Genomic DNA, 12,304 nt, shown 5'->3' on the forward strand with positions numbered 1-12,304 from the left:
CAGGACTACCTGTCCTCGTCCTGCTAGCTCTCATAGACATACTCACTAGCTCAACATAGCTATGTATGCTAGCACAACACATCTTCGAGCGAATATCTAGTCGCAGGCCCTTAGAAAAATGCCCATACGCATCGGCTCATCTGCCAGAATCAACGGGGCATACCTGCCCAACTCCATAAACCTGTTCTCATACTCTGACACTATCATCCCTTCCTGTCAGAGGTGAAGGAACTCACTCTCCTTCTCGTGGCGATAGGTGATGGGATAGTATTTTTCATGGAAGCGGCTCTCAAAATCTGCCCACGTCCATATATGTCCGACCGCAACGGTACGAAGGACACTATCCCACCATAAGCTGGCCTCCTTCTCGAATATGAAGGTGACCAACTCCACCTGCTCGGGCTCTGTGCAGTGCAGCGGCTTTAACATCTTAAAGATGCGGTCAAGCTAATACTCGGCCTCCTCGGGTCTGTGAGTACCTGCAAAGGTAGGGGGCCGTAAGCGCTGGAATCGCTCAAAGTGGCCGCTGGCACCTGCATTCCCAGCAGGGGGTGTAAATGGAGCAGGCGAAGCAACACCTATGCTCTGGGTAAAAATCCTCGCCATGGTGGTTAAAAACTGATGTTGTTGCATCAGCAACATCATCTGCTCCAACCTATCAGTAGGGGGAGCCGACTGAGGTACAAATGGCGTCGAGGAGGACGCACGGTTCTGCTCTGGAACCGGTGGCACAATAGGTGTAGGCCCATTGGTGGGGCCAATGGCCAGCTAAGAGTCCGGCATAGTGTCAGAAGGAGACGGGCCCAAATTGGGGTCCGTATGGCTATCGCTTAGGGGAGGTGCCCCGTCAGACAAATCGCCAAGAGTGAGCCGTGCCGTACTCCGTGCGGCCTTAGGTGGCATTCCCTATATACAACATAGGGTGCAAGCCAGGTCAGATTCAGCATGCTCACAACCTCAACCACATAGCATTTACACACAGTTTAAGAAAACTTCATACATTTCATTTACCAAAATTGTCACAATTATATGAGATACGACATTACATGAATCATGACAGGAAACTCATATGAGCTATTACAAGCAAGGCTGCAAACGGTAGAGCAACTACCAAACACAAACACACTTCCTACCTACTATATTACTAGGCCCATCAACATTAAAACGCAAACATTCTAAAATAGCAACAAAATAAACTACAGGGCAACGGCATGGATGACTAGACATCCGAGTCTGGCGATAGAGGAGGGGCGCCCTTATCCTGCAGGCAGCATAGGATAGCTTTCAAGGTGCGAGTCACCTTCTTAAACTTGTGCTTCACGAGGGCCCAGGTATCAATGATTTTCTATTGCAGGGTAGCCTGACCCTCCTCAAGTCGAACTAAACGGGCTTCCTTAGCAGCCCGATCAGGGTCATGCTCCGTTGCCGTAGGAGGGGAGCTCTCATCCGTCTCCTGAGCTTCCACTTCTTCTTCCTATTCTTCTTTTATCTCCTCTCTGCTTTCCTCCTCGCTTTCATACTCCTCACTGGCCATCTCATCCTCACTCTCATCGAGTCGGGCTTGCTGCTGTCATAGCCCAATTTCCATCTGATTAAGAGTAGTTTCGTTGATGTAATGGGTCGGCACCGACACTTCCGCCCCAAGTCTATAGCCAAACTCACGTGCAATCTTGCATATAAGTCGGCTGAATGGGAGCGAATCAGATGCTCTAGTGGAGCGTGTGGTAAGAACTATCTGCCACAGAATGTGCGTAGGCATGCACAACTTCTCTCCCTGCCCCACCTGGTGCAGGAAATCTACCGTCAGACAGGTGCACTCGCTGCGGTTGCTCCACCTAGGGTACACGTTGTACGTGAAGATGCGGTGGAGTAGGTAGAAGTCGTCAGTCATATTGGTTGCTAGGATGCTGTTGTTTGGATTCCAGTGGGCCAGTTGTCCACAAAGGAATTACGTGCGGCAATCCCTTTCACGTGCACTCCTCAAATTCTTCTCGATTGCATGGGTCTCGCCAAGCGGCATTCTCATGAGTCGGGCTATCAAGCCAGCATCAATTGTGGCCTCCTAATCTTTCTTACTGGGATCTTAAACTATAAGGGCTCCAACGTAAGCTCTCGAATGTAGGTGTAGAAGGCTCGGACTGTACCCACATTTGCGCGGTACTCACCCTTGAACAAAGGACCCCACCCGGCCTCGACTAAGCGGTCCATCACCAGATATTGCCCAAAGAGCCTCTTATCCACATGAGCTTTAAAGAGGACCTTGCGACCCTGAAATCTCCCATGAGACATATCCGTCAGGAGAATCCTTTCGAGGGGAGCCTAGAGATCAAGCTCCCACTTGGTCCTTATCTCTCGATCGACACTTACACTTGTGGCGGCGCCTCTAGGCTTACTTGAATGAGTAGGGCGACTAGCCCCAGCTTCATCCACAGGAGCCCTTCTCTTTCCCACGAGAGAAAGAACGGTGGAAATGGAGAAAATGGTCGTAACAAGCTCGAATAAGGCCATGGAAAAGGGAGGAAATTAGGAAAATGAGATGGTTGAAAGGGTTCCCACGGCTTGTTGAAGCACACAATGGTATTTGTATGTTCAAAATGAGAATAAATGAAGAAAGTAGAAGAGGGGTTGTTGGGCTTTGGAATGTTGAGCTACAAAGAGGATTTGTAAGCTCAACAAATGGGAAGAATAAGAAGATGGAACATGGGTTTCGATGTAAAGGGTGGAGGGGTGTAGGTGTTGAAGGAAAATAATGAAATGGGTGAATAAAGGGGAGATTTGAGAGAGAAACAAAGGTTTTTAAAGAAAAAGGAGAGCTTAGAGGGGTAGGTTATGAAGGGGTTAAAATCAACCCAACACACATCAGTGGGCCACACAACACTCTAGGAGTGTCGGCCCAAGCCGGCCCGCCAGCCGGCGAGGCCTCGTGGAACCGGTGAGGTCCTCGCTGGTCTCTGGACATTCCGGCTATGCCTTGCGGTGGGGCGAGGTCCTCCTGCCCCCTGGACCTTACAAACATGTGGGACCCACTCAAGGTCCCCCTGAAAATGTTCTGTTTGGCCCCCGACTCCGTTTTTAGTCATTTCGGATCATTTCGAGTAATTTCTAATGTGTATTTGCATTTCTCGATTGTTGAAGGCTGGAATTGGGTAAATCATGGTCTAAACCCATTGATTGATGGTCTAAAAGTAGTTCGGGATCACCTCAAGCGATCACGGATATGTGCAGACCTGATCTCAACAATCTTTTTCAGTAAATTTCGCCAATTGGTGAAACTGGACAACCTAAGCTTGTTTTTACATTTTTTCTCGTACTCACCTAGGTCTAAATGCGTCAAGCACTGAGCTCCCTAACACCAAAGCCTTTCACGTAAAGTTCCTGTAACGCCCTAAAAATCGGGAGTTGAGTAGAAGTCCAACTCTCAAGTTCCAACGCATCACTTATGTAACATATTTAATGATGATTAAATGTTGTCTGTATTAGTGCATAAAACATGAATAAGATTAGGCGAAATTAGTAAAACATAATCCAGGGATAGTTGTAATATGCAAGCGGAAGACTTATTTAAATATGTTTAAACTTTATAAATCATCATAGGTCCCCAAAGCATGTATGCATTGTCAAGTCAATAATAACATGTATTGTTTCAAAATACAAAATGTCAAAATATAATAATCCACTACAAGTATAACTCTAAAGCCCCGTTGATCAGAACGGTCTATATGAACCCGCCTGAATACTGCATATACGAGAAAGCATCTTCCTCGTCTTCTAAATCTAGCTCTGTCTCGCCAGTCGGGTCTCCATCTGCAACTAAGACAGAGTCTGGTTGGTGTTTAAAACACCGTCCCGTAACGTGGGAGTGAGTGATCAACTCAGTGGAACAATAAAGCAAAGGTTAACATGTTCTCAATTTAGTCATGTAGTAATGATAAAACAATACAATCAAGCATCCCTAGGTATTCTGATTAATGCAAGAATGGTATGAATAAATGATGTTGCCCTCACCTGCACTCCCTCTGCGATCTTCATCTAACGGTCGCGCATGTTAGTCACTTCCTCAGTGCTCTGCCCAACGCCAAACGGCACATGCAGTGTGGTGCATGAACGTGATTACCAAGTTCTTATTAATCCTTTTCATACAGCAGGATTGGGAAGCTAAAGTACCTCCCTTATGTCAATTCACAAACAGTGATCCATTTTAGGGTCGCCAATCCTAGTAAATCTCATACGATGTTACGGTTCTAGGTCACTGCAAAGGGCTCGTCACCTTATCAGTGCAGGCCTAGTATGTACTCTTCTTGCTACATAAGGGCTCGTCGTCTCTACACAGTCTTAGCGTACTCTCGAGGTCACCATAAAGGGCTTGACACCTTATCAGTGTAGGCCGATAACTCGAATACAGTGTCCCATACCACCGTATTCGGCTCACGAGGTTGTGTTACTCACTGGACACTACGGGGAGGCTCGTCACCCCAACGTAGGCCGACAGCTCGACCACGGTGTCCCATACCACCATGTTCGGCTCATGAGTCTTAGCGGATCGAGGTACCAAGGTTAAAGGGATTTTCACTAGTGAGTTTGGTACTTTAGATTTAAGCAGTAGCGTCCATACATGGTGAACATACATCGGGTCAATCGGGTTACTTGACGAGCTCGACTAATACGAGCGCACGTTGAGTTGATCGACATGAAGTGCGTAAGCACTCCGTGTGGCCTAACCACTGCCGACATCCCAAGTACGGATTAGATTCATCGATCTCGTCGTATGTGGCGAAACAACCTTAGCCACCTATTCAGTGCCTATTACCGATTGCCTGGACTATACCGTACTCCCAAACACATTCAATTATAATAAATAATCATATAAAATGATCAGAGTAGTAATGAATCAATAATTCCAATCATACAAGCATGTGAGCATTTGATGGATTTCAACTTAAACATAAATTCACACATATGCAGTCCCTAAGTAAAACAGACAAAGAATATAAGTTACATGGAGGAAATCATACACATCATTAAGATAGTTGAGAATCTCATCTCAATGCCCATATAAAGTACAATTTACTATACACTTATTCATTCAGACATTTGTACAAACACTTAGACTACATATTCTAACATACATGACGTATGTTGCTTATAATAGGTGTTAGGGCAAACCCTTTCACCACGGAGTTGTCACATATACAACAACCATATATCCACGATGGATAATCATGGCAAGCGCGAATCCAAATTCCATACTCATTCAATCATATCAACAAACACAAGAATGTACTATATTCAACATAGTTCATATATATGGGTAAAGTGCGGGAAACATCGCGTCGAAGCATGTGATAACAATTCAAGTCAATCATAAATCATTAACTGACATTGAAAGCCTTAAAAATCATAACCTAAACATTTATAGTCCGCATCTTTCGCCGGTAGACTTGTAACGAACTCAGTTTAAAAGCTAAGTCTTGGTTTACGACACCACAATAACTTATAACAGGGAAAAGTTAGCTAATTCATCTAATACGTTAGTCGAAAATCTTAAGACAAGTTAGGGTTAGGTTTTCTTACCTAAGTACGGAATCGAAATCGCCTGCATAGCGATACAGGAATGGTGGTTGAGTGCATGAAATAGTGGGATCGAATCCCAGGAAGAATCTCCAACTCTCACTCTCACTTTCTCTCTTTTCCCTTCTCTTTTCTCTCATCTCTCCCCTAGGGTTTCTCAAATTCGTATGAGGTGAGAAAGAGAGGGTTTAAGGTCCTTATATAGGCGCAAGACTGATGGAAATGGCCCTAGGGCCAAGGTATACTTAGGTAATATCCAAAGAGCGTCTGTTTCAGTCTAACGGAGCACTTTTGGTGGCCCCTTTTCCATGTGCGGTCGGACTTAAGCTCCCTGACATTGGATCTAGGTCAGGCTGAGTTTTTGTTCTGATCGGGTTTACAAATCAGCCGTGGCGGACCAGTTTCAGTTCAATGGTCGCAGGCACTCGATCAGGGCTACAAGTACACTGACATGTGTGAGACATTTCTCTTGATCCGAGGGTGTATTTGGGTCTGAATCTGATGGTCTGAATCCTTATATTTGGCCCGCAAGCGACACGACTCAGATTACTTAAATTCGGATTTCATTTCTAAAGATGTTCACGTTTCTCACACACTTTGTTCCGGGCTCAAGTTGTGCATTTCTAGACATAATTAAGACTTGATTTCCGAAGGGGTTGTCAAGTCTAGTAATGCTATCATAACTGTATAGTTTCGCAGTCATCGGACTTTCGACGTGCTGTCCAGGTCCGATACGGAGTTTCGGTGTGCTCCTGAGAACAACCAAGTTTAGAGATGGATTCTAGATTTCAGAGTAATGTAGCGTCAATGATATTGCATGGTTTGGGTCTTGCAGATCATATTTAAAGTGATAAGTGCTAATTTCACAAGTACTCTAGTTTAGCACTTGCTAATATTAACCTAATTTCTAAAGTTTTGGTCCTGGGTGATTTCTGCCTAAGGTGATATTCGAGTCCTTTTACGGATTTTTCTGAGACATTACAGAACTTTATTAATGCTTTCCTTTACTTTTCTTTTATTTTCGTTAACAACCAATCTCCTCGAATCACCATTAGAGTTGAGCCATTGTGGTTTCCCAAGTGGTTATTAGAATTGAGCGGTAGGTTTTCTAATCAGCATTATATATTAACTACAACCAATTAGACAATAAGGTTACCTAAAACTCAAAAAAGATCTCAAAATCTCACAAAGTAAAGACTGCATGAGAGTTTGGCTGAAGAAGATTGCCTAACTCTTCTTTCTTCGTCACCTCATTGAAATTTTATGTGGCAGATCAATTATAAAAGTCATTCTAATTGGAGAGTTAACTATAACAATTTTACGGTGAGTGTCTAACTGACCGTATAACACTGTAGCTCCAAGTGAACCGTATCATTATTTTAAGTCAATACTACACCCTCTTCCAAACATTCACATGGATGAAAACGTCACTAAGAAGTGAGGGGCAATTTGACTCTTGAGAGAGCATTGACCGCTTCCTACCCTATGATAACGTAAGATAAGTAATACTAAAAAAATATTAACTTAATACAACAACAAAAGTTGTTTATTCAACGTAATAATAGAAACAAGAGAAATACAGACATTCTGTCCCATCAGTCCCATCGGTTTCAGCCGGTAGCAATTATGATAACTTGGAATAAGGAAAATAAAATCACGATGCCTCGTCTTTTTTCATCTCAGCTTTAATGGCTGCAGCCAACTGATCATACGCTTCGCCCCATGCCCCACCCATCTCGTCGCTCCACTTTTCCCCCAATGCCGCCTGAATCGTCCTCAGTAGGGCTTCCTTCACCACCTGAAATAAAAACAAACAGCCCATGTTTCAGCCTCCCTCTCCGCAATCCCAACCATTATAATGGGTGAGCCCATGGTGCTAAAACCAATAAAATGAAGGGATTCACGTTGTACAAGTGACGGTCCACGTTGATACGTGATCCTGATCATCAATGTATAAGATAAAAACGTCAGAATCTTTTTTTTTGCCAGATTGTTTTCTCTATTCACCCATTCATGACTGCTCTTTTTACACCCGTGTGTTTTATATGCCATCATTGGCCTCACCAAGGTTTTATTGTCGGGCATTCAATCCTTGCTTATGTTTCGTATTTGATTATATTTTGTTCATGTCCTAAAATATAGGGTTGAAAATTGGGTGGGTCCAACCCGACCAACCCGTGACTAACCCGACGTTGGGTTGGGCTCGGGCAAGATGTATTGGGTTTGGTTTCAAGCTTGGGCTATATAAACACCAACTCGATAAAAGTATAGTCAGGCTTGGGTTGAGGTGTTAGATTGCTTGACTTAAATTGAATCTAAACCTGATTGATATATAAGTTAGTTATAAATTATAATTGAATCTAGATCATCTATGTTGAAGGCATAAAAAATTCCACTACCGTTGGGTCTCATTGGTCCACGTATTCATGCTAACATAATATGCTGGATTTCTCTCTCCCAAATAGATTTCGTGCTACACAACACGACTTTTAAATAGTAGTCCTATATTTTAGCTTATTTGTTTAGGAAAAATGTAATTCTTTATAATATATATATATATATAAAATCATATGTACAAAACAGAAGCCATATTGAAATATAATAGACTAATGTACTAATAATGAAAAATATTAATATGTATCTATTTGGCCAATTTGACCAACTGGCCGGGCTCGCTTGGATTAGGCTTGGGTTGAAAATTCTCAACTTGAGGTTGGGTTGAAGTAGATTAGGACCGAGGTATGAGAACCTTGATTTGGGCTAAGGTTAAGCGCCAACCCGCCCGACTTTCAGCCCTACTAAAAGGAGCTGGTAAAAACTGATGGACAACATTACAAGAAATTAGTATCCTTACGGATGTACAAATAATGCATGGGGACATTAGTGTGTTAGGACTGTATAGTAATTCCTTAGGGCCTTAACTCAGAAGACGGTTCCTTTCCGAGTGGTTCATGTGTGAAATGTCAATCACCTATTAAGTTAAAACCTGTGTAGCGATGGATGCGGATTGCGTACTGACCGTGTCAGTATCAAGGTGGCTACTGACGGTGCTATGTGAGCCCATCCTAATTAATGTATCCTATCCATATGCCATCCATCTTCTTCTTTGTTTTTTTTTTTCAGACTATTTTATTACATGAGCCCAAAATGAGTTAGATTAAAATCGCATGTGAACCATGCTACAGGAAAGAGCGGTGACTGAACACTCACCGTTAAAAACTTCTTTAAGGTCCACAAAAGTTTTAACTTAAGCATTTTTTATTTTTTTCCTCTCTTCATTCAGGTGTGAGTGACCTAATAAATAGGTTAGACGACAAATAAACATTACAGTAAGTCCTAAGAAGATTTTAATGGTAGGCAGTCAATCACCACTGTTTTCTTGTGGTGTGGTCTACTGGAGATTTCCATATCCTAATTTTTTGAATAATGCTCTATAATGACCTGAAAAAATAGGTGGACAGCTTCGATAAAACGCACATAAATCATGCAGGGCCCATGGAACATTGAGGGTAGCCACCTCCCTACCGACGCTGTCGGTACGCAATCCGCATCTATTCTGTTAAATGGAAGCTAAGTCCACCGTTATGATGACGGGATGCTTTATATATTACTTCTATATAATCATGGCGTCGGTACGCAATCCGCATCTATTCTATTAAACTGAAGCAAAGTCCACCGTTATGATGACGGGCTGCTTTATGTATTAATTCTATATAATCATTAAGGTGGGCCGCGCAAAAAAATAAAATAAAATGATCTCCAAATCCAAGCTGTGGCCCACGTGATGGTAGCATAGGCCTGATTATGCATCTACGACACCTTTCTTCATGTGAACGGATTAAAAAGAGGATAAAAATGGGATGTTGTTACCTCAAAGTGGGCATCTATGACACCCTTCTTCACATGAACGGATCCCAAATTCTTCAGAGTATTTTCAGCCACTAACACCTCACCCTTCTCCCGAAGTTGGACAGCTGACTCACATGTCTGTTCACAATACAATTTTTTCCCCATTATTATTAACAATAACAATACTGAAATATAGAAGAAAAAAAATATAGATATGGAAGGTGAAATTCAACCTAATAAAATGATCTTAACCATCAAGCATGTTGCTACTATAGGTGGCCATCTATTCCATGATCACTGTTTCCTGTGGTGTGATCCAACTGAGATTTGGATCTGCTGCATTTTTGGGGTTCATATTATAAAATGACCTGGTGAAATAGATGGATGGTGTGGATATAAGAACCATTCATCAAAGTAGGCCCCACAGTTGTCGGTGGATCCAATATTCACCAAAACCGCATCCAACACTGAAATTCCACAAATGTATCTTTGTGGGACGCGGATTTCGTCCTGCCCCCGCCCGGACGGTAATCCGTCCTGGAAGGGCTCCGTGGGGTCCACCTTGATGTAAGTGTTTTATCCACGCCGTCTGCATCCCTTTGTGGTAGGGCAAAATGACGAAAATACCCTTAATAAGTTCTCTAAATAGCAGTAGAGTCGAGCACTGTGCGGGCCATGTCATCAAGGGGCCGCTCAACATTTTCGGAGGCCTCAGGCAGGTCATAAAAGTGAGGCTTAGAATTTAATTTCTTGAGAACTTAAGTAACAATAAAGTAAGTATTAGTGGTTCTAGGTGGAGGGTGAATTTTCAATTTTAAATTTGTAAACTAATTTTTAAATGTTTCTATTTTATAAGTCTTTTAATAAGTTTTATTTCAAAAAGTTTACACATTTTTTCTTCTCCTTAATTTTAATTTTACTATAATATAGGACCTTTATAATTAAGAAATTTTAATTTTGCTTGAGCCGCCCCCGACATCCTACATGTCCAACAGGTTCAAATGAGCACGATGATCAAAGGAACGAAAGATAAGTCTGAAACAATCATCAGGTGGGCCATACCATAAAATCAATGTACACCATCCATAGTCCTCCAAAACATTCAGATGTGGTTCACCTGATACTTCGATCGGCCTGATTTTTGGTTGATCGAACCATCAAGATGTGTTGCAACTGTTGGACGGGCTGGATGTTATACACACATAATGTTGTCCCACAAAAGTCGATTCAACCACATCTTTAGGGAAAAAAGAACAAAAGAAAGAAACGTAAAGCGGGTAGGTACGAACAAGCTAACCCTAAAAAAAAAAAATAGAAAAAAAAGAAAAGAAATGCAAAACGGTATTTTGGTCATGTAACTCAAAAAAAAAAAAAAAAAAAAAAAAAGCTTACGTGGATCCCCGGATCCGCCACCCCTAGATGTGGGGCCCACTGTGATGTATGTGACTACATCCACGCCGTACATCCTTATTGAAAACTCATTTTAGACATGATCCAAAAAATGAAGAAGATCCAAATCCCATATGTACCATAGTACAAGAAACAGTGGTGATTGACGATTAAAAACTTCTTGTGGGTCATAAAAGCTTTGGATCAAGATGATATTTGGATGGTATCTTCATCTAGGTGTTTTTTTACCTTGTCAACAGGTTGGATGGAAAATAAGCATTCCAGTGGAATCCTTGAATTTTAATGGTGAAGAATTAATCACGGTTATTTCTTGTAGTGTGGTCCATCCAAGATTTTGTTAAGCTTCATTTTTCGTATCATTGTATAAAATGAGCTTTGAAAAATGATTGGACGGTGTGGATATAAGTCATATACATCACTGTGAGCCCCATAGTCAGGGGTCCCATCCACAGCTGTGGATTCGGAGTCTTATCTAGTCCGCTCGAAGATAAGAGTAAAAAAATAAAATAATAAAATAATAAAATAAAATAAAATAAAGAACAGACCATCTTGAAAACCTTGACAGCATGAGCCTTGAGCTTGGGATTATTCTGGGGAACCTCATCTGAATCTTTCAGGAAAGAAAACATGCCTTTCGCTGCCGGTGCGATCTCTAATATCCTATTTAATAATTAGAAAAAAAAAAACACCACACAATTAGCTACCCATGATATAGTACGAAAGTATTACACGATATTAATCGAAAAAGAGAGTACAAAAATTAATAGCTTTTAAAAAAAAAAAAAATTTCAATGTAAAGATATATTTATGGTTTAAAATAAATATTTTGGTTTTGGCGAGATTTTCCCGACTATTCCTGTAAAAACCTCAAAATTGAAAACCTCCTGAAAAAATTACATTTGGAGAGATTATCGAGAATGAGATGGTTACTAAAGAAGAAAGAAAATATAGAAAGATGGAGAGGAAAGGAGTGTGGGGTAAATACGTAGTGAAAAAGCGAAGGCTGAGATCGGGGATGTTGAGTTTCATAACCTCCCATGATTCCTTCACCAAAACCTCTTGTTGCTCCGTGAAAGCCATTGTATTAGGAACGAAAAGCTATCCGAGTATCTGACGTCGTCTGCCTTCCACACGCATGATATTTATGGAGTTTTCCACCTTCCCCACGCGCCATTGGAGCATCCGGCCACGAGAGGTACGTGGGTTGGGACCAACGAACGAATTTACGAAAACGTTAGGTTACACGCGCGAGAATACAACCTAGTCTGCTGTACAGGCCTCTCTGATCTACGGTATGGATGCCACGACGCGGTTTCAGTGGATCCAGGGAATCACCAAGATCGGTGGATCTGTGACTGTGGGACCCACTGATATGTATGTTCTTTATAATCCATTCCGTCCATCCGTTTTTCCAAATCATTTTAGTGGATGAGCCCGAAAATCAAGTAGATCCAAATCTTGAGTAGACCACACCACA

General features: G+C 42.0%; 1 protein-coding gene across 1 annotated transcript; it reads right to left on the reverse strand.

Annotated features, from left to right (window-relative positions):
* Positions 1-6,922: 6,922 nt before the first annotated feature.
* Positions 6,923-12,006, reverse strand: LOC131231426 (non-symbiotic hemoglobin 2). The gene is made up of 4 exons (XM_058227598.1): positions 11,813-12,006; positions 11,373-11,487; positions 9,439-9,555; positions 6,923-7,366 (listed from the first exon to the last, which is right to left on the reverse strand). The coding sequence occupies exons 1-4, from the start codon at positions 11,905-11,907 to the stop codon at positions 7,223-7,225; spliced, it is 471 nt and encodes a 156-aa protein (XP_058083581.1). The 5' UTR covers positions 11,908-12,006; the 3' UTR covers positions 6,923-7,222.
* Between the last annotated feature and the right edge of the window lie 298 nt (positions 12,007-12,304).

The sequence above is a fragment of the Magnolia sinica genome, chromosome 17, assembly GCF_029962835.1.
Source record: "Magnolia sinica isolate HGM2019 chromosome 17, MsV1, whole genome shotgun sequence".
NCBI classification, from domain to species: domain Eukaryota; kingdom Viridiplantae; phylum Streptophyta; class Magnoliopsida; order Magnoliales; family Magnoliaceae; genus Magnolia; species Magnolia sinica.

What these genes read in the sequence shown, in the direction of transcription:
- LOC131231426 (XM_058227598.1), bottom strand. Translation starts at nt 11,907, where the DNA reads ATGGCTTTCACGGAGCAACAAGAGGTTTTGGTGAAGGAATCATGGGAG. An exon ending in AGCCTTCGCTTTTTCACTAC is followed by an intron (nt 11,488 to 11,812) that starts GTATTTACCCCA and finishes ATTATTAAATAG; the next exon opens with GATATTAGAGATCGCACCGG. An exon ending in TCATAGATGCCCACTTTGAG is followed by an intron (nt 7,367 to 9,438) that starts GTAACAACATCC and finishes TTTTTATTTCAG; the next exon opens with GTGGTGAAGGAAGCCCTACT.